Raw genomic sequence first — 27,661 nt, forward strand, 5'->3', positions numbered from 1 at the left:
GCTTGGGATTTCATGGCTGTTGTAGGTTTGAAGTCCGGAGATAGGGCTCCGAGTTCAACTGCCCATTTGGAGATTCTTCCTGTGGCGTCCCTGTTGTGAAGGATTTCACCAAGGGGGAAGTCGGTGATGACGGATATGGTGTGTTCTTGGAAGTAATGCCGTAGCTTCCGTGAGGTAAGAAGGATTGCATAAAGTAGCTTCTGCACCAGTGGGTACCGAGTTTTAGATTCCAAGAGTACTTCACTGATGAAATAGATAGGCCTTTGGACTTTTTAGACATGGCCTGTGACTACTATCGCTGTGTTGATGACATGAGTAGTGGCAGCTATGTATAGGAGCAAGTCTTCTTCTGGAGATGGAGCTGTGAGGGTTGGTGGTTTTGACAAGAAGTCCTTGAGCTGTGTTAAGGCTTTGTTGGCCTCCTCCATCCACTAAAACTTGTCCCTTCGTTTGAGTAGCTTAAAGAAGGGTAATCCGCGTTCTCCAAGTCTTGAGATGAATCGATTAAGGGCTACCATGCAACCTGTAAGCTTCTGTACATCCTTGATGCCAGCTAGGGCTTGCATATTTGTGATGGCAGATATTTTTTCCGGGTTGGCCTCAATGCCACGGTGGCTAATGATGAATCCAAGTAATTTTCCGGAAGATACACCAAAACTGCATTTGGTAGGGTTGAGTTTCCACTAGAATGCTCATAGACTTGAGAAAGTTTCTTCTAAATCGACGATTAGATCATCCGGGTCTCTTGTTTTGACGACTATGTCGTCTACATAAGCTTCTATGTTGTGGTGTAGTTGTTTCTTGAAACACATCTGGATGGCGCATTGATAGGTTGCCCCTGCATTTTTTAGTCCAAAAGACATTGTTCTGTAGCAAAATGCACCAAACGAGGTGATGAAAGCTGTTTTGGCTTGATCTTCTTCTTTGAGGGCTATTTGGTGATAGCGTGAGTAGCAATCAAGAAAATAGAGCAAAGCGCACCCAGCTGTGGAGTCAACTACTTGGTCGATCTTGGGTAGTCCGAAGGGATCTTTTGGGCAATGTTTATTGAGGTCTGTGTAGTCGACGCACATCCTCCACTCATTATTCTTCTTGCGAACGAGTACAGGATTAGCTAGCCAATCAGGATGAAAAACCTCTTTGATAAACCGTGCCGCGAGTAGTTTGGCTAGCCCTTTTTCGATTGCATGTCTTCTGTCCTGAGCGAACTGTCAAAATCGTTGTCTTTTTGGGATGGCTTTGGGGTCAATGTTTAGTGAGTGCTCAATCAGCTCCTTGGGCACATCGGGCATGTCAGCTAGCTTTCAAGCAAAGATGTCATGGTTAGCCCGAAGAAAGCTGACGAGCGCGCTTTCCTATTTAGGATTTAGCCCTGTTCCAATCAGGGCTGTCTTGGATAAGTCACCAGTCTGGAGATCGATGGTTTTGAAGTTTTTTTCGCTTGCTGGTTTTACTTTCGATGAGCCTGACTTGTTTTCAAGGATCTCGAGTTCCATGGGGTTGAGTTTCTTTGAAGCCGAGAAGACTTGTTGCATGGGGCTGTGTGGTGGAACTCCTCGGATTAACTTAGCTAAAGCACATTTATGTCGCCTAACACTCGATCATATGCTTTAATCAAGTTAATTCGACGATTCGTCGGATTTCATCCGATAAAATCACTTTACAGGACCGAGTTAGCATAGCTCACACGAAGGTGAGTGGTTCCAGAGAATACAAAAGATCATCCACTTAACCAAGTACAAATTTTATTACAATACTGGTTCAAAAATCAGAGTTTTAACAAAGTTCAAAAGTAGCGGAAAGATAAATCGCAGAAGCTAGCGCCGGGTCGGATGTCCCTGATGAGGCTGATCAGGACATCAGTGATCCCTCTCCTCGCTGTCCGAGGAGGGCTCCCACTCGATCGTCCACCCGGGCGGGAGCTGGGGAGGCCAAGTGTCACATGCTGCAAACTCGGAAGCTTCAACCTCACCTAAAAGTTATGCCACAAACAAGGCTGAGCTACTAAGCTCAACAAAACTTAACTGACCGGTGGGAAAACTACTCCACCAACTTCTAGACATGAAAGGCTCTTTGGCTGAGGGGTTTGTTTTGCCAAAAGCAACTACAGTAGGTCCTTACTTTCAATATTTTAGCTCCGGTTCTAAGTTCATTAACCAGTCTATATTTGCAACTTATGCTAAACAACCATAGTTTCCAAACAATATATATAGAACAAGCATCAAGTTCATATCATCATCATGTTCCATCTTTACTCAGTGTAGCATAGCGATCAAGCAGTCTCAAACTGTGAGAGGCAGACGAATCGATTCGAGTTTCTTAACCATGCATGGTGAACCTAATCTCACGACATCCGCACACCACAAAGGGTTGCTGTGGCGGATCCACTTCGGATTTGCTTGATTAAACATAATTAAGCCGCCTGATATGCGACACTCATGCCTTAACCAAGTAAACATGAAGTGCCGTCGGATTTCATCCGATTTAACCACTTGAACAGGACCGAATAGCAAACTCACGCGAAGGTGAGCGGTTCCAGAGAATACAACAAGTCCACTGAGTAAACAAATTAGCCATTTAGTTTGGCCATAAAACAACATCAGAGTTTACAAGGTTGTAGAAGAAAACAACAGAAGGTGAAACAACAAGTGGAAGCTACTTCGTCGGGGTCGGACATCCCTGGTGAGGCCAACTGGGACATCAGTGATCCCTCTCCTCGCCGTCCGAGGAGGGATCCCACTCAACCGTCCAACCCGGAGGGAGTTAGGGCGGCCAAGTGCCAACAGAGGAGGGCTCAGAGGCAGCAACTTCACCTGAAAAAGAAGAGCCACAATAAGGCTGAGCTACTAAGCTCAACAAGACTTAACCGACAGGGAGTACGCTACTCCACCACTTCTAGACATGCAAGGCTTTTAGGCTGAGGGGTTTGTTTGCCAAAAGCGCTAGGTGTATTCCTACTTTCAAGTTTTAGCTCAGGTTCTAAAATCATTATCCGGTCTAAGTTTGCAACCTATTCTAAGCAAACATAGAACCAACCAAAGGTATATACATCATCATCAAGACCATGTCATCATCAGATTCCTTTATTACTCAGGGTGACATAGCGATCAAGCAGTCTCAAACTATGAGAGGCAGATGAATCGATTCGAGTTTCTTAACCATGCATGGTGAACCTAATCTCACGACATCTGCGCACCACAAGGGTCGCTTCCTATGTCGGCCGTCCCCATCAATTCCCAGGCACGTATCAGGTCCAAACTTCCCTTGGCATGCAATGCTCCACAGTCCCGGCCTCTACCGTACTGTGACCACACTTGCACCCACATGATGCACCATGGGAACCTCGTTCCAGGGACAGCAAGGGTATAAGCCACGCCCTAGTTCAATCAGGTACTAGGCTTCCCCATCCCATACTAGGTATGAGATTAGTACTTTCAAACACTTGATCACGAACACCACCACTGTCGGGCCTTAACAAGTTTCATAGATGGACGGGGCGATTAGCCAACCACCAAAAAGTTACCCAACACCTTGCCTGTCCATCGTCCTTATAGTTGTCACAGAAGAGGAACAACCAACTCCTACAACTCGCGAGTGACAGGAAATCACTCGGCTCTTACCGTTTCCTATTTATGCAAGGCATCTACTCAGTCCAACAGCTAGTGAACAGATCAAGGGATCTAAGTCATGAATCTATGGTTCCAAACAACTCCTATACGTAAATGCATAAGCATGATAAAGAAGGCATGTGCAAGTTTGGTAAAACATAGGGGGATTCATGCATCCGGGGCTTGCCTTCGAACAAGGAGGAGGGAAGCTGCTCTTCTGCTTGGGCGGCTTCGGGTTCTGGAGGTAGGAGCTCGACCACACCTTCGTCTTCTGGCGCCGGGTGCAGCTCGTAGAAGCCGTCGGCGAGACGCAGCTCTACACGAATGCAATGCATTGGTTAGCATTTAGACAGTTATTTCAACAGCAACACTTGCAAGTTTGAGCCCAGAAACTTGCGGCAAGTTACGGGAGGGTGGGGAGGTTTGCTTGAGTTGGTGGAGATCAAGATATAAGGTCGGATGGGAAGGAACTTATGATCAGACCCTTAATCTAGAGGAATAGATGTGCTAGGGGTCCTCAGACTAAATGCTGAAAAGTCCCTAAGTTTTACACATATACCCTCGGTTCAAGGAAAAAGGATACAGCCGAGCCCTCGGGCGGGGCGGAGAAAAGGGGTCGAGCGGACGGACAGGGTCGGACGAGGCGGACAAGGGTCGGCAGCTTACCCTTGGTTCACAGGTGGAGCTTGGGGTCGGAAGGAGCAGACTTGGGTGGAAGCGCTAAGACTGGGACAACGGCGGGGTCCGGCGGTGCTCCGGCGGCGGCGGTGGAGCTTCTTGTGGAAACAAGCAAGCTCTTGCGCAGCACGGAGGAGCAAGCGGCTGGGTGGATTGGAAAGGGCGGGCATGGAGCGGAGAGAAGAGTTCCTTAGGAACTTAGGCGGTAGCACTTGAGCACGAAATAGGGAAACAAGGCGGAAGGGCAGCGATGGCGAAGGGGACTCCGGCGGGACTCTGGCGTTCCCTTTTATAGCTGTGCGGGAAGAGAGAGAGCTGGAGCAGCACGAAGACTGGGAAGAAACGATGGAGTGCCCTGCCGGGGCGGCGATTGAGCAGCTGGGCGGCAGAGCAGGACTTCGGGGATGACACCGTCGGCCATTGGGCACCAGAGGCAGGGCGGCGCAGGCGCGGTTTTGCCGGTGGTGGAGATTTGGCGAAGGCGGGCGTCGTCGTGCGGCGGATATGATGGATGTGATAGGGGGAACGGCGCTAGAAGCGAGGGTGCACAGGTGAGAAGACAGGCGGGCTGCGGCTGTGCGGGCGAGCGCGAAGCAACAGACTGTCGGGGCGTATCTCTGGCAAGGCGGGAAAGGAGCTGTCGCGGCCGAGGTCGGGGTTGGTGAAGAAGGAATCGTCGCGTAGTGCATCTGGGGTGGCGCGACGGTGGAGAGGCGGCGGAAAAGACGGGCGGCATCGGGCCTTGCGGCCGGGGGTCTAGCGAGGTGATGATGGGCGCGAGCTGCGAGACGCTGCAGAAAGGGTTGCAGGGGGGCTTCCGCTGCGATTGGGGAAGGGGGCGCGGATATCCATCCGGTCGTGGCCGGTGACGGGGCGGAGCGGCGGGTGTCGGAGAAAACGAGCCACGCGGCGGAGAAGCTCTGAAGCGGGCATGCCACTCGAGTGCGTCTGCACCACGAGATCTGGGGAAAAGATTTTGTGGGTCCACTGGTCAGTCTCGGTTGGTCCACTGCTCAGATTGAGAGAGACACTGTGGAAAGACTTAGAAGGATCCGGCGGTATGGGTTGGGGTCGGCAGGGTCGGAACTGGGGAAACGGTAAAGAGGGGTCGGTTCTCAGGGGTCGGGACCGGACTGGAGGTTGAGCACTTAAACTCGGTAAAGCTGAGACAGGGGATTAGGAACTCAAATTAAGATTTACTTGAAAGATTTTTGGGGTTGGTCATCACAGCCTGACCCGAGAGATCCGTGGGATCCGCCATATGGGTCCACTTCCAGCCTCTGGTTCTCCCAACACTCCAAAGTTCAGAAGAACACTAGCTTCGGGACTTGGAGAAAAACTGAGGTGTGCTAGGCGTCAAGGGTCGGGATTGAGTCAAACGGCAGATTTGGGAACTTGTCTTTAGACTAAGCTCGGCTGATTAAACCTAAGTCGTTACAGGCTGGGTGCTTGAGAAGTTGCTGCAATTTCTACAGCTTCGGTTTCGCACTCGTATGATCGCCTTAGGTCTCCCTATAGTGTTAACTCACCCTTGGGTCTTGGCATCTTGAGTACCAGGTAAACGTAGTGTGGCATTGCCATAAATTTGGCCAGGGCTGGCCTCCCAAGTATGGCATGGTAAGAGGTTTCGAAGTCGGCAACTTCGAACCTGATGTACTCGGTTTGGTAATGTTCCTTGCTGCCGAAAGTTACTGGTAGGATGACTTGTCCTATCGGTCTGGCTGCATTTCCAGGGACAATCCCATAAAACGGTGAGTCTGTTGGAGTGATCATGTCTGTGATGTCGAGGCACATTTTCCTCAATGTCTTGGTCAGTCTTGAGCTTGCAACGACAGGGTCGAGTACCAGAGGGAATCGGCCTAGTTCTGAAAAACTTGTCCATTGATCCTTTCTGCTGAAAGTTATGGGTACCTCAGACCATTTGAGTGGGGTGGGAGCGGTCGGCTCAAAAGTCATAATCTCTCCGAGTACTAGCTTGTTGGACCGCTTGGATGCGGTACCCGAGATTCCGCCAAAAATGACATTAACTGTTTTAGAAGCAGTTTGGAATTCTCTTTCACCTTCGTCATCTTTATTGATTTTGCCTTTACCCTTGTCTTTCTTCTGACCAAAGTCTTCGGGAGGGGGTGGTGCGCTTAGTTCTTGCATTACTCGGCGCATGTTGTAGCAATCTATCACCAAGTGTTTGCTGTTTGGATGCCATGGGCATTATTTCTTGAGTAACTCGGTGAAGGTGGGCCCGTCATCGCGTTTGCATGACCCTTTCTTCCCTGAGTTGGTCATAGTAGCAACAGTGTTGTCGGGTTTGCGCTTGTGGTTCGGATTACCCGAGTAGTTGTTTCGAATATCAGTGTTTCGGTTTCTGTCTTGTTCATGACTGTTATTGTTGTTATTGTTGTTGCGGCCGCGGTTGCGATGGGAGCCAAATCTCTCACGTTCTTTATCTTCTTCGTCTACCCATTGTTGTATCATGACTTTGAGATCTTTGACAGTGGATGGACGACGTATGCCAAAGTCTTGGTATGTTCAACGATCGTAGAGGCCATTTTGAAAACACTCGATGACGTCTGTTTCTGAGATGTCGACTATTGTAGCCTTCTTTTCGAAGAAACAGTGCAAATAGTCATGGAGTGTATCGCCTTCTTTCTGTTTAACATGGCTTAGATCAATTTTATTGCTTGGGCGAGACATGGAGCGTGCATAATTATTGGTAAAAGCTTTTGTCAAATCTTCCCAAGAGTCGATGGTTCTAGGCTTGAGTGACTCAAGCCATATTAATGGCGTAGGTTCCATGCATATGGGGAAGTGAATGACCTTTGTATTGTTGTTGCCTCCGGCTGCTTGAACTGCCAGTAAGTAGCACCATAGCCATTGAACTGGGTCTTGCTTGCCATCGTACTTGGTGATCCCTGTTGGCTTGAACTTCTCGGGTAATCTAGTCCTCATTACCCATGCGGTGAAGGTGGGAAAATGGTTATAGCTATCGACTTCACGTTCGCATTTGCGGCGACGGTTGCTATTGATTACTTCTCTTAGATTACTGAAAATTGATGCTTCGCGATCCGTTCTGTGATGGCTAGGGCTTTTTGTGGAATTGGTGCAGCTGGCATCTCCAGCATCCCTATTTCATCTTGGGGCCACGCGTTCATCCCTATTTTGCCTCTGGCTATGTTGCCTTGGCTGGTTGACTACTTCGTTGCTTTTTCTTTGAGCCTCACGATGGCCACTGTGGACCGCGACGTCTCTGCTGCTGTCTTGATGGGCCAAGTTGTGAGGAATAGATGGGATTGGGGATTCTTTATCGAGTAGTTTGAAAGCTTGCTCTGTGGGTTGTGCGATTAACCCGTTGCCCCGCTGCGCGAGTTGTGCTATTAACTCGTTGTCTCTGTCATGGGGTATGAGAGTTGATATGAGATTAATTGAGGCAATTGCTGCGAGTTGGGTGTTGTGCTCTCAGGCTTGCACTGCGTCGAAAGCTCTTTCGAGGTTCGTGATAGGGATGTTCCTAGCTAGTAGTCGGCGACGATCCGCTTGGACAGCATTCTGTGCTCTTCGTTGATTTCTTTGTTCAGAGGTTTCATCTTGTGGGGCATTAGCTGATGACTCGTCTTCTAAAATATCATCGGGTTGTGTAACCCGTCGAGGAATTCTCTGAAAACTGGTACCCACGTCATTGTTTTGTGATGTGATGACAAAGATTTCCCTGTCCGGGTAGTAGCTTCCAGAGTTTGACATTGCAATCTCTGTGGTGCTTCCTTCTTTGTAGGTTGAAGTGAGCGGAGTGCCCTCTTGATACGGGAGGTTGTCTATGTGAGCGACAAGACGTGACTCATAATCTTGAGCCAAGAGAGATGGCCTTATTCCAGGCCAATAAACGAATCTTCCTTGTGGAGTTGAAGTAATTACCAAACCTTGAGCTAGGCCTGATAAAGGAACTTCTTGGACATAGTCCGAGTCGAAGTCATAGTCTTTGACTGACTCGAGTTTGGATTGGATTCGAGTAAGGAAACTTTGGTGGACTATGGCTGCGTTGCGGAGTCCGTGCGGGAATCGACTTCGACTTGAAGTCAACTTGAGAGGTAACTTGGGTGTCAGCCTGTGCGGACTAGTCCGAGTTGAAGTCGAGTCTGAGCTGTAGTCGATCTCATTGTGGTAGACATTGAAATTTTGGATTTTCTTGGTGGGATTCTCTGTTCCTTGAAGAAAATCCTCGTCGAAGCATTTCTTTTCCTGGTCACTGATGATGTAGCGTTCAAAGGATCCAGTGCCATCAGCGATGCAAAGCAAGGAACCGAAGATGAAGGTTGCACCCGCCTCAAAGGAGAAAACGAGCTTGATGATGACAGGTGCCATCAAACTCTCGCGGAGAAACTCGGCGACTGCCCCTACCTGGCACGCCAGCTGTCGGTGTTTTAGACCGGCAACCCGCCTAGGAGGTACCCTAGGTGGTCTTTTGTGCGGTGGGTATCATCGAGAATCAAGGAGTTGGTGGTGACACAAGGAACATGATTTAGACAGTTTCGGGCCGCTAGATCGCGTAATACCCTACTCCTATGTGTTGGTTGTATTGAACTTGTTCTCCTTTGTTTGGAGGGGATCCCTGCTCACCCTTATATACTTGGGGGAGCAGGGTTACAGGGTGGAGTCCTAGTCGAACATGGTTACAGAGTCCTACCCTAACTCGGTAGAGTAACCCTCTTTGTACCCAACTAGTCTTCGGGGAAATCATGAAGCCCACGCACCCTGCAAAGTAGTCTTCATATTCGAGTAGGTTTCGGGTATGTCCCGTTTTGAGTGGGTCCATAAGTCTTCTGGCGGGCCTAGGGGTGCTTAGCCGATAGTTTGTTCCATTCAACTTGTCCTTCTCAAGGACCGAACGCAAAGCAAATGGTGTGGTATTGCTAGGTGCCATCTACAACAAAATAATAATGCAAAATACTAAGACAAAAGTAACCATGACAGAGTAAATCACATTAAACTTTTAATACAATCTACTCCCACTAAAATCAATATCCCTCTATTGATACTTAGTGATTCAGGATCCATAACTAACAAGTCTACTAGTGAGCTTTAGCATCACCGCTAGCAGGCAAGGTAGATCGGTAAGCAAACTTTTTGCTAATCATATCACATATGACTCCTGTTGTTGGGTGACATCTCCATGTCTCAGCGCCCAATCTTTATGCCCCAAGGTCCTTAACTGTTAAGATGACCTTGTTGAGCAAACCAACCCTTATGCGTGTAAGTGTCCGACATGAACCCGTCTAGTCAAGGAAAACCAGTGGCACCCTAATTTCATAGACCCACCACCAATTGTACAAGACATGGGATGGTGCAAGTTTTAGTTGGGAGGGCATACTACTCCTACTCGGCTAATAGTTAGTAGCGGCCTCTAGCAAGACATACTAACTCCTATACGCACACGAAGATCATATCAGGCAAACCATCACAACATCACATACATGCTATTCCCTTTGCCTCATGATATTTGGTCTAGCTCCAAGCCGACCACTCTTTCTCGATGCTGTGATTCGGAATCTCTTTCTAGGTTAACTCTTAACCTCACGTAGCATGGCCATGCATTTCTGGATCCGATCACTCGAGGGGCCTAGAGATATCTCTCTCAAATAGATAGGGGCAAATTCCATCTTGACTGACCATGCCTCACAGCATGCTTCTTGACAAACCCGAAAGCTACCTTTATAACTACCCAGTTACGGTGCATCGTTTGATAGCCCCTAAGTAAGTCGATCCACATCTTGAGTACATGCAACAATCTTAGGTCTAAGGACAAAGCGTACACGTTGTGTAAAGAGAGAACTATGTAACTCGCGTTGGGTCAGTCCTAGCACATGTCTCTACACATGCCCACATTATTAGTTTGACATCTCCATGTCCATGACTTGTGAAACATAGTCATCAACTAATACATGTGCTAGGCTAATATTCATATATGTCCTCACATGAACTCCGACTAGGGACAACTTTTAGAATAACCATACAAGTAAAGAGTTTCACACACAATTCACATAATTGCAAATCAATTCAAGCAGTCTTTAATGGATATTCAAGGAACACAATATATAACATGGATACAATGGAATATCATCATCTCTATGATTGCCTCTAGGGCATACCTCCAACACTATGTTCATGGGATAGCTTCACCCTTATCATAATTGATCTGCATCCCCGACATGAGTTTAAAACAGCGGATCCATTTCAGGTTTTTAACCTTTTCTATGTTATTTTCCAAGAACAGAATGGTATTGTTCGCATATTGCAGACTAATCACCCCTTTTGGCGTGAACTACATCCCCAGCCCTCTGATCATATCATGATCAGCAGCTTTTTCTATTTTAGTTAAAATATCTACCACTAAATTGAAGAGGTTAGGAGAGAGGGGGTCGCCTTGTCTAAGCCCCTTCCCTGTCTCAAAATAGTCCCCTTCAACACTGTTAACTTGGACCCCTACAGAGCCATTGAAAATTATTTTCCTAATCCACATAAGCCATCTTTCCCAAAGCCTCTTTTACTCAGGATATCTAAGAGCAACTCTTAGCTGCACCCAGCACTACCATTCTTGTGCACACTATCGATAATCTCGTGTGCAATCACGACACTTTGTGAAATATATCTACCTTTGATTAAATCAATCGTGCTAATCAACCTATCCGTTACTAGATTAATTCTGTTCGTAAGGACTTTGGTAAAGATCTTATAACTATAGTTCAACAGACTGATAGGTCTGAACTTGTTCATGGTGCATTTTTTTATTTTTAACCTTTTTTAAATAAATTCTTAAAAATAACCTGTCCGGAAGTTTATTTGCACTGGGTGACCCTTTTGCCCGCGCTAGCCCGCGTGGCGCGGGAGGCAGGCTAGCGTGGCACTGACATGGGGTGACGGTTGCCGCGCCAGCTCGCCTGGCGCAGCAGCTCCTGTGTAACAGACGCGTGCCGGCTCCCTCCTTCCTCCCTCCACTCGTCTCCTCCAGAAACCACCTACGCCCGAGCTTCTTCCACACCGTCGACCACCGCCCCACCCCCAAATCCCCCAAATCCAGCGATTTGGCTTAGGAAAATTAGTGGGAATTCATCACTGCGTCATGTGGAAGGTATCCCCAACTTTTTTTTCTTATTTTACCATTGCATTTGGTAGATCGAAGGATGTTTAGGTGACCTAGGGTTAGGTTGATGATTTCAAATTTGGATGAAATGCAATGTTGTTATGTGTTAGATGATGCGTAGTTCATATGCAATAGTCTTTGCCCACGATATTGACGTGTAGAACTTGTTGCATGCTTCGATTTAGGTAGATATTCATCCAATTGTGTAGTGTACATGACATGGGTATTTATTTTGCAATATGTCCAATTGATATGTCCAATTGATATGTCCAATATGTTTATTTTGTAATATAGTTGCTATATAGTAAAGTGTTTGTATTTTGTATATGGATTGTTTAATTTGTATGTTTGATGGTGGGATTGTGAAAGTTGGTATGCAATTGTGTAGTGTACATGACATGGGTAGATTTTTTTTGCAATATGTCCAATATGTTTTTTTTGTAATATAGTTGATATAGTTTTTATGGTAAAATATTTGTATTATGTAGATGGAGTGTTTGTATTTTGTGCAATATGTTGAATTGATGTATATGGTTGGTATGGTAAAGTTGATGGATTATATGTCTAAAGTTTATTTGTGTATTAATTTATGGTCACTTGATGTGTAGGTGCGATGTCATTGTTCGGGTGTGAGTACAAGAGGCGTAGGTGGTACGTGCGTTACGTGGGTGAGTCCAGTGCGGATGCTCTCGTACCTCTTGCCCTTCCGGTACCTCTTTGTAGATGTGGCATGCAAGCTGAGGTGAAACAATCAAGGCATCCAAAGATAGCCGGAAGAGCCTTCTATGTGTGCAAGTGGTCGTTTGATCCAATGCCTGTTGCGTCTTGTGATTTCTTTCATTGGATAGATGGACCTGACAAATATGATCCTAGGATCTGCCTTTTCCCATACCATAGCACAGAGGTTAAACCATATCATTAGTTTAGGCGTTGCGTTCCTCCTCCACCAAACCCACCTAGAATGTCCGAGGAGGAGAAGCAGGAGGCTGCTTGTAGGCGTGTGAGGGATCCTCCCATGTGCAAGTGTGGAGTTGCTGCTAAGCTTATGCGTCCTAACTTAGGGGTTCCACCTAAGTTCACTCAATTCTTTCGATGCTCAATAAAGACCCATGTAAGTATATTAGGAGAATGTTAGTATGATGTGTAGCAAGCACGGGTAGTTTTATTGATATGCACCTTTTAATCTTGTCACCAGTTTTATGCATGATGGGTGGCTGCTATGTGATTTCAATGAGTATATCTATGGGCCAAAGGCGATGTGGCCAACGGAGGAGCAAGTGCAGGAGTTCGAGAGTGAAAAGGCACCATGGCCATGTGTGTCCTCTCTTAGTCGTAGATGCAAGTGTGGTATATTGGCAACACAAGGTGTGGTGCCTTCTGAGTTTGGATATGGTTCGTTTTGTGGCAATGCACATGGCGAGTACTGGGTGAGTAACTACTCATCTTTTATGTTGATCATTGATCCCATTACATGTGAAATGTGTATCCATTATCAGAATATGAAAATCTTGTTGCAGGAGGGAAGGACATGTGATTGGGAAGACTTTTTTGGTCGTCATGCTTTATTGTTAAAGTTGGGTCGTACATTGGAACCATGGAAGTCAAGACAAACACAAGAACCAATAGAAAAGATTAGGAAGGGGTATGATGTGCCTTACCTGACAATGACTTGCTTTGGGGGAAAATATACCAAGACATGGTTCGGGAGACTGGAGTGAACCCTGAAGGACTTTATGCAAAGGAAACTATTATTAAGTATTGGAGGCAGAACAGAACTAAGTATCCACGCCCTCTAACTAAAGATGAAAAGATAGAAAATAGGAGGAAGTTGAAGGAGGAGAGGGAGTTGGAGAAACAAAGGTTGAGGGAGGAGAGAGATCGCTTAAGTTTTGTGGTTGATCCGAATGCAAAATACCCAAGGGGTCATGGAAAGAATATTTGCAGCAGGTTAGGGTAAGGAAGAGAAGGATTGAAATGGAAGAGTTACAAGAAAGGGTGGAAGAGGCGCAAATAGGTGAGGTACGAAGCATGCTTCGACCTCCAATCATTCTCCTTGTACCTCTTCCAGCGGTCGATCCTGCATTACAAATTTCTCAAGTTATTAGCATAACATGTTGCATACGTGTATCAAAGAACATGTTACAAATTTCTCAAGTTATTAGCATAACATGTTGCATACGTGTATCAAAGAACATGTTACAAATTTCTAAAGTAATGATTCCTGCATACCTGTGCAATTGCTGCAAAGTCGATAACTCCAAGGGAGGGCATGTTTGGATCCTACCAAACTACCGCATCACTCTATGCGGCATGTGGAACTCTACGACGTAGTACAAGATCATTGGAGTTGTGCACCTCCACAACTCCCAGTCTCTGTAGCACATCGGTGAAAATACGATCTGGCTCAGCTGCTGACGGGTGTACGGTTTCCATTCAACCTTCGAAATTCGGTAAAAACAATAGTTATTTCATAGGTCATTATATGCAATAGAGCTTAAAAAGACTATGGTGACCAAATTACCTGGTGCTGCGTGACAACGTCTAACTCGTTCGTGTAGGCCCTGTAGCGCCTAACTGGATTGCCATGAACGGGCTGCGCATGCTTCCACACATGATAGAATGTGGGATGAGCATCGTTTCAATGTCATTGCTGAAAATTCAAAGGAATCCAATTGTTAGCAACATACATAAGTTTTGAGAACTGCAAAGCGGAAAAGAGAAGTCGTCGTAGTGGCTTACATCGATGTGAAGACGGCAAGGTCGACCCATGAGCAATTGCTCCCAAATCTAGATCTGCAGCATAAAAGCACAGCCTCCAACATTTGAATCCCTTGCAGTGCATCTGCAAGCCTCAGATAGCTGCCTATACAGTCAGGTGAGGACCGCTGAGCCCCAACTGTACAAACAGATGTTGTCCCAATCCTGACCCAAAAGTGGGAGAACCATCCAATACACCGTGTTCCCAGCTGCATCAAGAAGGAGGAACATGCTGACAAAGTGCCATAGCCAAACACGAGCGTATCTCTGCACAACCTCGTCATTTGCTCCCTCAGGGCACACGTTGAACTACTCCCTCAACCATGCGGAGCTCACGTCGGAGGTCTTCTTGGAGTTGTCTCTGTCCTCTGGCTCTGGTGGCCTAATCCCAATGTGCATTGCTACCATGTCACGCCAATTCTCGCTCTATATGATTCTCGTCACTGGATGCCCTTCCAGTGGAAGACCAAGTATCATGACGACGTCCTGCATCGTGATGGTCATCTCACCAAACGGGAGGTGGAAGGTGTGAGTCTCCAGACACCACCGGTCGACCATGGTGGTCAACAACGGTTCATCCATTGGAGGGAGACCCGCAACAACCTGAACTGCAATGTCTAGGAATCTTGCTCTCTGCAGGTAGTGCGCTTAGCGCTCATCCCACCTAAATGGAGAGTGCACTCTCACCCATAATGGCTTCAAATCCTACAAAACAACCAAATAATTGAAAATAAGATTATTTCTTACCATACAAGGAACATAGATGGAAAAGGTTCTTTGGAAAAAAATGGAAACAAATGGTAACATACGAAATGGTATATAATGATTCAACTAAAAATAACAACATACATTATCTATTATATGTAGATATTTTGCAGCAATGCCACTTGTTTTCATCTAGGATACTTCTTAATGTGTTTATTTGAATTATCAGATAATAAGTGTTTGATAAATGACATCCAATGGTGATGACATATCTTAATTATTTAATTTATGCAAAAGCTTCACGGTACACACATGATTCAGAAATGTATGCCTAATTAAACTCTTGTTCTTCGAGGGTGAATATACATAAAATTCGCACATAAGCTCATTCATATAATATGCAGTACCTAATGCAGGTTGGCGAGGTGGTGGGCGTGGTGCTGCGAGTCGTACGTGGCCTCAAGGAGCGGGTACGCTGGGGCCGCCATCCTAAAAAATAATAAACAACATTAGTTAGTAAAAAGGTTCATTGTATGATAAGTACAGTAACAATGAAAAATTACTTTCAATAAATGCTATAATAATAACCATGCAAAATACGAGCAATGCGCCTACTCTCATGCTGGAAGAACGTGGCCTTCTATTGTTCGCCCTAGATTTCTTGCCCTTGGATTTTTTATTGTGGCATGTGCAATTCTTAATTCTTAATGATCTTGTGGCACTTTGAGCAAAGATTTTTTGACTTGTCCACATCAAAATTGCCAATGCCACAATCTGCAGAAAGCCTCCATTGCGACATGTCCATGTCACCTCTCAAACGCTTCTTCTACCTCCTTCCTACTTTATTTCTCATCAAATTGGGGTTGGACACTTACTTTACCCCTTCATATGGCGGCCATTGTGACGGATCAAGGTAAGGTTGAAAGCTAGATTCCCATATTCTAACGGTGTGCTCCCTAGAGTACAACGGTGATATGTACAAGGGGCTTTCATAGTTAAGACCTCTTGCCTTGCAAGCTGTAATGAAGTGTTAACATGGAAGGTGCAACAATTGAAGAACGTTGTAGGTACATGAAACTTCATTCAAATCCACTCTGTAGTGTCGACCTCTATGGCTCTCACCTCCAACGTTAGTAGTACCGGAACCTCTTACAGAATATACCATTCTTTCTTTCTCGTACGGTTCTGGTAAGTGGTGCACGAACCTAAGCTTAGCCTCTGATATAAATTTATCTGCAACCTTCCCAGTCCTATGACCTTCATCCAACATTGCACGTGCCTTTTGCCATCGGTCCACAAAGTAGGCGTTGCATTTTTTGAAGGAGTATTCAATAATTCCAGAAATGGGCCTACTTCGGATGCCTTTGAAAACAGTGTTTAGGGATTCCCAGTAGTTCATGGTCATAATACCCCCAACGCATCCCTCCCTCATCGAAAGCTTGCACCCATTTGTCCTTATCCTCCATTTCATCCTTCAACCATTCTTTTGCGTCATCGTTCAAGTCCTTCACTAGATCTTCTAACTTCTCATTAAATTCTGTCTCCGTACATAATTGCATAAAGTCTTCAACTTTCCAATCATGCGGTCATTCTTTTTTCAACGCAACATGTTGGTAGCAAAGTGCCTCGTACACCACCTATGCACAAGTGGTGGAAACCCATCCATGTGGTCGTTCACACAATTTAGTAGCCCATAGTGCCTATCCGAGATTATACATACTTGGCGTGAAGGTCCAAGTACATGTCGCTGAACTAGTTTCATAAACCATGACCAACTCTCGTTGTTCTCACTCTCGGCCAAGGCAAAAGCAAGAGGCACAAGCTGCTGTTCTGGATCTACACCAACTGCCATCAGTAGTGTACCCTTATACTTCCCGGTCAAGAATGTACCGTCCATAAGTATCACAGGACGACAATGTTGACATGCCACACTACATTGAGGGAAGTACCAAAATACCCTTTGGAGCATGTGCTTCAAAACTCCATTGTCAGGATGCATCATGCCGCATGAGTCAATGAACCATTTAACCCCGGGATTGTAGTAGACCACAACTATGAGTACCCTAGGAACCATACCATACGACTCCTTCCAGTCCCCCCAAAGTAGGGCAACGGCATGTTGCTTCGCCCGCCAGGCCTTTGAATACCTGACACGGTATCCACTAAAAGAGAAGATGGACTCCAGGAGGGATGGCACTGATGTCTCGCTGTCTTTAAGGATAATGCCTAGGATACGCCGCCCAAGGTACTTTGCTGTGCACTGGGCGTGCACTCACTTCGGCTGTGAAGAACGACAAGCATGCGGTTGCACAACATTTGAAATCCTCCATTATCCGGTGCTTGTAATTAGCCGAGACCATACACGCCAATAGCATCCTTGCTTGCACATCACATTGTACCTTAAATTCTTTTCAGAGTGAACTACGCTGAAAGGCCTATGTAACCTCACTGCGTAGTCAGCCAAGAAAAACTTGAGCTCCTCAAGACTTTGAACTTCATTACCTTCTTAACCACTAGACTCTCACTAAAGGGTATCCCTTCGGAATTCACCATACTAGATTCACAAATGGCTTTGTGAATCATGCTTATGTCCTTATCATTGGGAACGGATGGCAGTTCGACATCACATTCTTTCAATAACCGCAACTCATTCTGGGTGTAAGAAAAACATTCGTCCATACGACCAATGGTTTCTACATCATGCATGGTTGTGGTGTTGAACTGTGGTCCATCCTCCTCATATTGTGACTCCTCGTTCTCATTTTCATGCCCATCACTCTGAGATGGTGACTCCTCCTCTCCCTCGACATCTTCTACCCCATCATCCTTGAATTCACTATCTTTGGAACCTATAGATATGTCATCATCATCTATATTTGCTTCATCCCTCTTAAAATTATCATTGGAAAAATCATCATTGGCAATGGCCAAGTCAAAAGCAGATTCTGTTTCACCTAACACGTGCTGCAAAATTTCTGACTCTTGGGTACCCTTATGATTCACTACCGCCACTTCATCCCTCAAAACAACATTTGGGCCAGGCATACGAACAATTTCAACTACAACCTCCAAGCATGCAACATTTGCTTCGTGAACTGCATCCTTATAGTGCTTCCAATTTGAATCGGATGCCAAGTTCATGAGAACATAATGAGCACTAGCTCTCCCACAATCAAAACGGCCTTTCAATGTCATCTCATCCACTCTACATCCATACTTCCTCATTGCACGGTCAACTAAATCCATAAAAGTTGGAGGACCATCAAAGAATTCAACTGCCTCATTCATATTCTCGAACTCCCCATTTTCTTTCACAATACCACCATCAAAATAACAAACTAAACGATCCATCTACAAAATACAAACACTTCACCATGTCATGTACACTACACATTGCACATATTGAACATATCAATTGGACACATTCCACATATTTGACATATTGCAAAAAAACTACCCATGTCATGTACACTACACAATTGGATGAATATCTATATGAATCGAAGCATGCAACAAGTTCTACACATCAATATCGCCGGTAGAGACTCTATTGTGTATGAACTACGTATCATCTAACACATAACAACATTGCATTTCATCCAAATTTGAAATCATCAACCTAACCCTAGGTCACCTAAACATCCTCCAATCTACCAAATGCAACAGTAAAATAAGGGAAAAAGTTGGGAGATACCTTCCACACGACGTGGTGATGAATTCCCACTACTTTCCCCAAGCTAAATCACCGGATTTGGGAGGATTTAGGAGTGGGGCGGCAGCCGGCGGCGTGAGTGGTGCTCGAGCGCGGGTGGTTTCTGGAGAAGAAGGAAGAGAGGAGAGAGGAAGGAGGGAGCCGGCGCGCGACTGTTACACAGGAGCTGCCGCGCTAGGCGGGTTGGCGCGGCAAGCCTGACGCGCCAGGCGGGCTGGCGCGGCAACCGCCACCCCACGTCAGCGCCACGCGGGCCCGCCTCCCGCGCCGTGCCAGTGCATGTGGCGTGGCAGAGGCTTCCTGCTGCGCCACGCGTGCTGGCACGGGCAAAAGGGTCACCCAGTGCAAATAAACTTATGACAGATTATTTTTAAAAATTTATTTAAAAAAAAGTTAAAAATAAAAAATTTCATCCATGGTACTCGCATTGTTCTCTTTCGTGATTAAGTTAATAGTAGCAAAATTGATTCTAAAGATATCTAGCTCTCCATTGTGAAAATCTTCAAATAGATTGAGGAGATCATGTTTTATGACATCCCAAAAGTGTTGACAGAACATAAAAGAAAGGTCATCCGGCCCTGGGGCACCGTGAGAATATGATTCAAAAACTGTTTTCTTAACTTCTTCCCCGGTAAAAATGGTACCTCACCTGGTTGTCTTGCTCTATTACCTTATCCTCCTTTCTAAAACAAGTTGGTACTAACAGAAATATATGCTCTATCTTCGCTTATGTTTAAAAAGCTTTTTGTAAGAGTAAATGACATGCCCAGTACAACAACTTATACGGTGGGTGCAACCAGGTCATACTTCTCGTAAAATGCTCAAACGTGTCACAAATTATATTTAATTGGTGCAACTATGGTCAAAAGTGTACTCCATGGTTGAGCTGCCTTGCTACGTCACCTCCAACGTGGTAGAGCTGGTGAAGTGGAGTTGCTTTTTCTGGAGTAGAATGCTGCCAAATACCCTCTTAGAGCTTCTTTGGTAGTGCTCTTGCTCCGGCTTCTCATGCGGCTCCTGCTGAAGCCTTACCAAACAGGGAAGCTAAAAACAACTCCACGCATGAAGCATTAGAGGAGCTGTTTTGTATTGAGAAGTCGGAGAAAAAAAAAGTGAACTTAGTGCGTACAAGGCACAAGCTGGAGAAAAAAAAGTGGACTTAGTGTGTACAAGGCTGTGGACTTCTAGGTCTCCGTATAAATGAAAAACAAAACAACGATCTCATGCACCAGGCAAACAAAATAACAATCGCTAAGCATATATTTAGCAATAGATAAATGAGCTGAGATAAGGGGAGCTTTTGTAAAGATATATGTCCACGTTGGAGGTGACGTGGCAAGGCAACTCAACATCAAGTACGCTTTTGACCACAATTGCACCGCTTAAATATAATTTGTGATAAGTTTGAGCATTTTATGAGAACTATGATGTAGTGCACTCATCGTGCAAGTTGTTATACTGGCATGTCATTTACTCTTTTTTAATAATTGTTGCAATTTTTGTATTCCCTCCGTAGCAGTGGCACCTTCCATGTACTTGATGTCTGGATCATAGTTTTTCTTCTTCTTTGTTAGCCACCACCTAAAAGTAGCCACCACCTAAAAGTACCTAGTATTCCTATCGCCTTCTTTCACCATCCCCTACCCTACACCTTTACCTGATCTTTTGTTTCCTCCATTGCCTCAATTTTATTTAACTCAACCATGATGTTATTCATTCTGTCAGCATGGGCCTCCTCGAGCCATTGCCTTTCAGCCAACTTATCTAAGAGCCTGTTTTTTTTCTACTTAGATTATATAAGCTAGATTATGATCAAGAGTAGTAAAGTAAAAAAGCATCACGTGACCATAAATAATCTGAAATTAGCCTAGATTATTTCAGATTATTTGTGATTCTAAAATAATCTTATTATAGTACTCATGACTCATAATTGGATTATAATCTCAAACATTACGTGGTATAAGATATCAAACTCCCTAATCAGGTCAAAATTTTTTATTGGAAGTTTCTGGATTTATACTCCACCCCACTTTTCTGCTAAAAGCCCTGACTTTCTTTCTTAATGGATCCTGGGCGTCCATCCTGTCAATACATCCGGCGGCTTTAGATGCCTCCGGTTTCTCCCCTTCCCAGCCTACTTCTAGTTGGGCACTTGGGCGACAAGGGGAGTGGATTTCGCCATGGAGGATTCTAGCGGCAGCTCGCCGTCGCCGGCCATCCTACGGAATAGGTACTGGATCGTTCGCCACGGCCGCAGCGTCCCCAACGAGCGCGGCCTCATCGTCTCATCTCTGGTGCGAATCCTCCATCCCAGCAGCCGTGTTTGCTCCTCCTTTAATTTGCCGCTCCAAAAGTCACCATTTCCAATCCAAAGTTTCAACTGATGCCATCTTGGTCTGCTGCCGCCAGGAGAATGGCACGAAGCCGGAGTTCGGGCTGGCCCCGCAGGGATTCGAGCAGGCGCGCGCTGCCGGCGAGCAGCTACGGAAGGTACCGGATTGGCGTGTCAATGCTGTGGATTCTAGGGATTGGATATGCAGTAGTGGCTCAGGCCAGTGATGTTATGCGTGTGCAGGAGCTCGAAGAGATGGGTGTGCCGGTGGATTCTGTCAAGATCCGTTACTCGCCCTTCTCGCGGACTACTGAGACGGCCAGAGCGGTCGCTGGTGTGCTCGGCATCCCCTTTGAAGGTCCTAGCTGCGAAGTGAGTTTGGTTTAACCCTGGATGAACAAATTTTGTACTGCTTGTAATTCTTCTCAATTTTTCTTTGCTGGCTGATTGTATGCGTAGGCATTTGAACCTGTGCAAATCTAATATTCAAGTTAAAATTTCTTTTGTTGGGATTTGGCATGTGAATGATTGGTGATATAGACTTTAGATTAGTTTGGGCAGTGTATCAATATGTGTACAAACAATTTACATTATGTTTGGTCTGATAAGGAAAAAAACATGAATATGAATTCTGTCTAACATTTTCTTGGGCTGAAATTTTGTTAATGGAATATTGGTAATACAGTCTTTAGATTGGTTTCAGTGGTATATGAAATGGATAAAAAGCAATTTTACATTCTGTTCGGTTTGATGAAAAAGAAATCATGAATATGAAGTATGTCTAACATTTTCTTAGGCTGGACTTTTGTTTGTGGAAGATTTGTGCTATGGACTTTGGGTTGTTTCGGACGGTATATGAATATATGGATATACAGCAAGATTAGATTCCGTTCGCTTTTGACAAAAAGAAATCATGAATATGAAGTATGCCTAACATTTCCGTAGGCTGGAAATTTCTAACATTTTTTAAGGCTAGAGTTTTGTTTACAGAAGATTTGCGGTATATCAATAGGGGTACAAAGCAAGTTTACATTCTGTTCGGTCTGATGGAAAAGAAATCATAAATATAAAGTATGTATTAGGAATTGTATAGCTGATTTATACTTGATTGTATTCCTTGTATACCAATCCATATTGGCTATATGTTAAAGGTCAACCTCCCATTAGGGTGTGTGGTGTTTCCCCATATCCTATCTCTCTACATGGTATCACGAGACCGGGATCAATCTGTCCCGGGACTTTCCTTCCGCTTCTCTCCACTTCCCAGGCGCGTCGTACCCTAGGCGGCGTCCCTCCTCACCCCGTGCGGCGGTGCACCTTCCCTCCTCCCCTTGTGCGGCTCCCATGGCCCAGGATTCCATCGCCGAGTCCTCCATGTCCGGCACGCTGCTGTCAACTGGCGTCACCACCATGCCGGTGATCGGCGCAGGCTTTCCGCCAGCCACTGGCGCTGGCACCCTGCCGGCCACCGGCGCCGCCACCACGCCCGTCACAGGCGTCGGCTCTGAGCCTGTGATTGGCTCTGGATCCCCTCCCGGCGCAGGCGATGGCACGGTGCAGGGCACTGGTGGCGGCCTCATCCTCTACCCGGCGCCGCCAGCTGTCGTGCACCCCTATGCCACCATTCCGTCAAGTCTCACGTCCCCATGACGCTGACTATGAAGTCCTCCAGCTACTCCAAGTAGGCTTCCTTCTTCAAGTCAATGTGTGGCAAATTCGGCCTCAAGTTGCACATCGACGGCACCGTGGCGCCACGCCCTGACGATCCTGATTGGGATCAAGTGGATTGCTGCGTCTGCTCCTGGATCTTCAGCTCCATTGATGATTCCGTCCTCGAGCTCGCCATGGACGACGACGAGCAGACCGCCCGAGCTCTTTGGCTCGCCATTGAAGGCCTCTTCCGCGCTAACAAGCAATCCTGGGCAATCTTCCTCAGCCACAACTTCCACTCCATGACAGAGGGGGACTCCTCAATCTTGGAGTACTGCCAGCGCATGAAGAACCTTGCCGACACTCTCCCTGACATTGGTCACCCTGTCCAGGTGTCAGTGTTGAATCTGGCTGACAAGTAAATGTTAGTAGTTTTGCCGTGCGTTAGATCGGATGTGGCCTAGCACATAATGACACAGGATTTATACTGGTTCGGGCAACGTGCCCTACGTCCAGTTCGGGGTCGGTTGGTTGACTGTATTCCTAAGCCCAGGTGCTCGAAGTTTGCAGTGGGGGTACAAATAAGTGAGGGATGAGAAGAGGGTGTTCGAGACCCAGTCGTGCTCTAATCCGAGTGGAGGGGAGAGATCGGGGCTCTGCGCTATGTGTTGGAGAAAATCATAGTCTTCTGTCGAGAAAGAAAGAGTGCGCCTCCTTTTATGGTCCAAGGGATGGCCTTACAAGCTAGAGAGAGAGAGAGCGGGCGTCGTCTAGTCTTGTCGAGGCCTACGTCGTTGAGTACGGTATGGCCACCGTCCTCGGTCCCTGTTCATCTCGTCAGGCCACTTCGTTGTGGCGGGTAGGTTGCGGCAGCACTGTGCGGAACGTGCGCAGGGCATGGTGCGGTAAGGTCCTCTGTACGGGAGTTGACCTGAGTGCCTTTCCTTATTCGTTTCACCTACTCCCCATGCCCGTACCGAGCGGGTGTCCCCGGTCGGTCCTGACCGTGTCGGTCGGGGGAGCGGTGTGAGTTGGTCCGGCATATCCCTAGTTAGGGGAGCTTGGTCGGAGTCGGACTGTGGTCCTGATCGGAGGCGCCGGTCGGTGGCCGGATCATGATCTCGGCTTGGCGTTACATATCTATGTCGGCCCAGGCATGCAATATTGTTGCGCCAGGCGTTGTGGGAAACCAGGCCCATTGGGGACCCTGGGTCTATGGACCTGTCACCAGGACTCCCAACTGGTGCTGAATCTCCTCTGCAGCCTCAACTCGCGCTACTCCAACACCGTCGACGACATCGCCAACTCCACCGCCGGCTTCCTTACCTTCGCTCAAGCCCGCGAGATGCTCGCCCTGAAGGAGCTCCGCCTTGCCAACGAGGAGGTCTCCAACACCACCACTTTCCTAGCGAGGACCGGTTCGTCGTCTTCCTCCTACAGTTGCACGGGTGGGTGCCGCTCGTCCTTTGGTTCTGTCCAGACCAGCGGCGGCGGCGGCTTCGAGCAGAAAAAGGGCGGCGGCGGCGGTAGCGGCGGCGACGGCAAGAAGCGGTGGAAGGGGAAGCAGGCCGGTGGCAGCCAGCACGGCGGCAGTCCACCACGTCCCACCGGCCCGTGGTTCTGGTTCAGTCCAGGGGCTGGCCTCTATGGCTACCCGGGCCACCATCAGGCTGGCGGCCAGTATGCTTCGGGCGGCAGTGGGGGTGCGGGCTGGCGCTTCTGCTCCGGCCTCCTCAGGCCACCTCCTCAGGCCCACACGGCGTTCCCTCCCCTCCAGGCATCCCCACTGGCCTCAACATGGGACCAGGCTGAGCTGGTTGCTGCCCTCAACCAGATGGCGATGCAGAACGGTGGCTGGGTGGTCGACTCCGGTGCTTCCGGCCACATGGCGTCCTCGGATGGTATTCTTCTCCCCTGCCTACCCTCCTCTCACTCCATCACAGTCGGCAATAGTCAAACCCTACCCATCACGTGCCGTGGCAACTCCATCCTTCCCATCCCCACCTCGCACTTTTGCCTTAATAATGTTCTAATTGTTCCATCCTTAATCCGTAACCTGATTTTTGTTCGTCAGTTTACAAGGGACAGTAATTGCACTATAGAATTTGATGCTCTTGGTTTTTCTGTCAAGGATATTTGGACCAGACGTGTGATTCTTCGTTGCAATAGTGCCGGCTACCTTTACACCATCCCTCCAGCCGCCAGCACGATAGCTCCCCACGCCGGCCTCGCCATCTCCAACTTGTGGCACCTTCGTCTCGGTCATCCTGGTCCTGCCGTCATCGACACACTTAGACATAATTCCTCCATTATTTGTAATAAAGGGACTCATACCTTATGCCATTCATGTCAGTTAGGCAAACATGTGCGGTTCTCTTCATCCTCTTCTAGTTCCCGCAATACTACACCCTTTGAGCTAGTGCATTGTGATGTTTGGACTTCCCCCGTAGCTAGCATATCTGGTTACCGCTACTACCTTGTCATTCTGGACGATTACTCACACTTCTGTTGGACTTTTCCCCTAGTTGACAAGTCCGAAGTCGCCACACACATTGTCACCTTCTTTGCCTACGCCCAAACACAGTTTAGCCTACCCGTTCGGAGCATCCAAGCAGATAACGAGGCCGAGTTTGTCAACAAGACTCACATGTCTTTCTTGACCTCTCGGGGTGTTCACCTGCGCCTCTCGTGTCCATACACCTCTCCACAGAATGGGAAAGCTGAACGTGTCCTCCGTACCCTAAACAATGTGACTCGCAGCTTGCTGATTCACTCCTACATGGCCGCCACCTATTGGGCCGAAGCCCTAACCACCGCCACATATTTGTTCAATAGGTGCCCATGCTCCACCATTCAGAATGACATCCCCTTTCACCTACTACATGCGCAGGCCCCCGACTACTCCCACCTGCGTTTCTTTGGGTGCTTATGCTATCCTAACCTGTCTGCCACACCACACCACAAACTTGGTCCTCGCTCCACTGCCTGTGTCTTCCTTGGCTATCCGTCCTCTCACAAGGGGTACCGCTGCTCGAGTTATCCACTCACCGAGTTATCATCTCCTGTCATGATGAGTTGTCCTTTAACTTCTCCTCCCACCGCACTCCCCCGTCTCAGCTTGACTTTCTCTTGTCATGCCCCTCCGGTCTTCCTCCTGCTGCTGCCTCGGTCGCTTCGTCCACGGACGTTGAGCAGCCGCAGCCCTCACCCGCTGTTTTGCAGGATATCACCGATGATGACCCCGCCATCTTGGCCCGCGGCCAGGTCGTGCGCCCCGCACCCCGGACCACCCAGCTCAACACCTGCCCCGAGCTCTTCCACGCCTCCAGGCGGCGTCGCCTCCTCCCGCGGCGGGCCAGTTCCCTCCGTTGGGGTGCACCAGCCAGTGCTACCCCTTACGGTGCGACTTCCACCTCGTCTACAGCCATCACCCTCCTCAGGCGGCACTTGCTCCTTTTGCGCCGGCTCCTGCCCCTATCCTTGCGCCAGCTCTGCTAGCTCCTGCGCCTGCTTCTATGCCAGCTCCTGCACCAGCCCCTGTGCCACACTGCCCCGTCACTCGCTCAGCTACTGGGGCCATCCAGTGGGTGCAGTACAGGAACCTCACGGCCACAGCCTCCTCAACATTGCCCTCGCCGATTCCGGCGAACTACCGCAGCGGTTTGGCCGATCCTAATTGGCGTGTGGCCATGGCTTATGAGTTTCAGGCTCTCGTCGACGACAACACTTGGCGCCTCGTTCCGCGGCCCCCCGGCGCCAATGTTGTGACGGGCAAGTGGATCTTCAAGCACAAGTTCCACTGCGATGGGTCACTTGCCCGCCACAAGGCGCGCTGGGTGGTCCGCGGCTTCTCCCAGCAACACGGCATCGACTACGACGAGACGTTCAACTCGGTTGTCAAACCGGCGACGATACGGACCGTCCTCAGCATCGTTACCTCCCGTGCCTGGGCGATTCACCAGTTGGATGTGAAGAACGCATTTCTTCACGATCATCTCGAGGAGACCGTCTACTACCAGCAGCCTCCCGGCTTCGTCGACCCTACCGCCCTAACCACGTCTATCTGTTACATAAGTCCTTGTATGGCCTGAAGCAGGCTCCACGGGCGTGGTACCAGCGGTTCGCCTCCTTCATCAGACAACTCGGGTTCGTCGCCTCCACATACAAAGAGGGCACGAGTATCGCCTACTTGCTGCTCTACGTCGACGACATTGTTCTCACCGCCTCGTCCTTGACACTCTCCAGCACATCATGACCCATATTCACTCCGAGCTCGCCATGTTGGACCTCGGCAATCTCCACCACTTCCTCAGCATCTCCGTCACGCGCTCCACCAACGGACTGTTCCTGTCCCAGCTACAGTACACCCTGGACCTTCTCCAGCGCGCCAGAATGGCTGAGTGTCACTCCACGGCGACTCCTGTTGACACTTATGCCAAGCTTTCGACGACCGATGGCGCTAAGCTCAAGGATGGCTCTGAGTACAGGAGTCTTGCAGGGGCCCTCCAGTACCTCACCCTGACTCGACCCGACTTGGCGTATGCGGTCCAGCAGGTGTCTCATCATGCATGATCCCCGCGAGCCCCATCTCGCGTTGATCAAGCGCATTCTGCGCTACGTGAAGGGCACTCTATCCTCCGGGCTCCACATCGGCACCAGCCCTATTCAGTCCCTGACCGCCTACTCCGATGCCGACTGGGTTGCCCGGACTCTCGATGCTCTACCTCCAGCTTCTGCGTCTATCTCGGGGACAACCTGGTGTCTTGGTCCTCCAAGCGCCAGAGCACAGTGTCCCGGCCCAGTGCTGAGGCTGAGTACTGGGCCGTGGCTCATGCCGTTGCTGAGTGCTGTTGGCTTCAATAGCTTCTTCATGAGCTCCACGTTCCCCTTGCTTCGGCCACTGTTGTCTACTGTGGCAACGTGAGCGCTGTCTACATGACAGCCAACCCGGTTTATCGTCGGCGCACGAAGCATATTAAAGCCTGGTTTGGTTCCTCAGACTTATTTTTAGCACCCGTCACAATTTTTTAGATACTAATTAGGAGTATTAAATGTAGACTATTTACAAAACCCATTACATAAGTGGAGGC

The 27,661-nt window shown here is 47.9% G+C and overlaps 1 protein-coding gene across 3 annotated transcripts in view; it reads left to right on the forward strand.

Annotated features, from left to right (window-relative positions):
* The first annotated feature begins 20,667 nt into the window (after window positions 1-20,667).
* LOC101785176 overlaps window positions 20,668-27,661 on the forward strand; it is a 12,046-nt gene continuing 5,052 nt past the window's right edge. For all 3 annotated transcript variants that reach the window (XM_004975027.1, XM_004975025.2, XM_004975026.2), the window contains exons 1-3: window positions 20,668-20,883; window positions 20,999-21,079; window positions 21,165-21,293. In XM_004975027.1, the coding sequence (XP_004975084.1) occupies window positions 20,770-20,883; window positions 20,999-21,079; window positions 21,165-21,293 (324 nt within the window). In that variant the 5' untranslated portion in view covers window positions 20,668-20,769. The remainder of the gene's footprint in view (window positions 20,884-20,998; window positions 21,080-21,164; window positions 21,294-27,661) is intronic.

Source organism: Setaria italica, chromosome VII, assembly GCF_000263155.2.
Source record: "Setaria italica strain Yugu1 chromosome VII, Setaria_italica_v2.0, whole genome shotgun sequence".
NCBI classification, from domain to species: domain Eukaryota; kingdom Viridiplantae; phylum Streptophyta; class Magnoliopsida; order Poales; family Poaceae; genus Setaria; species Setaria italica.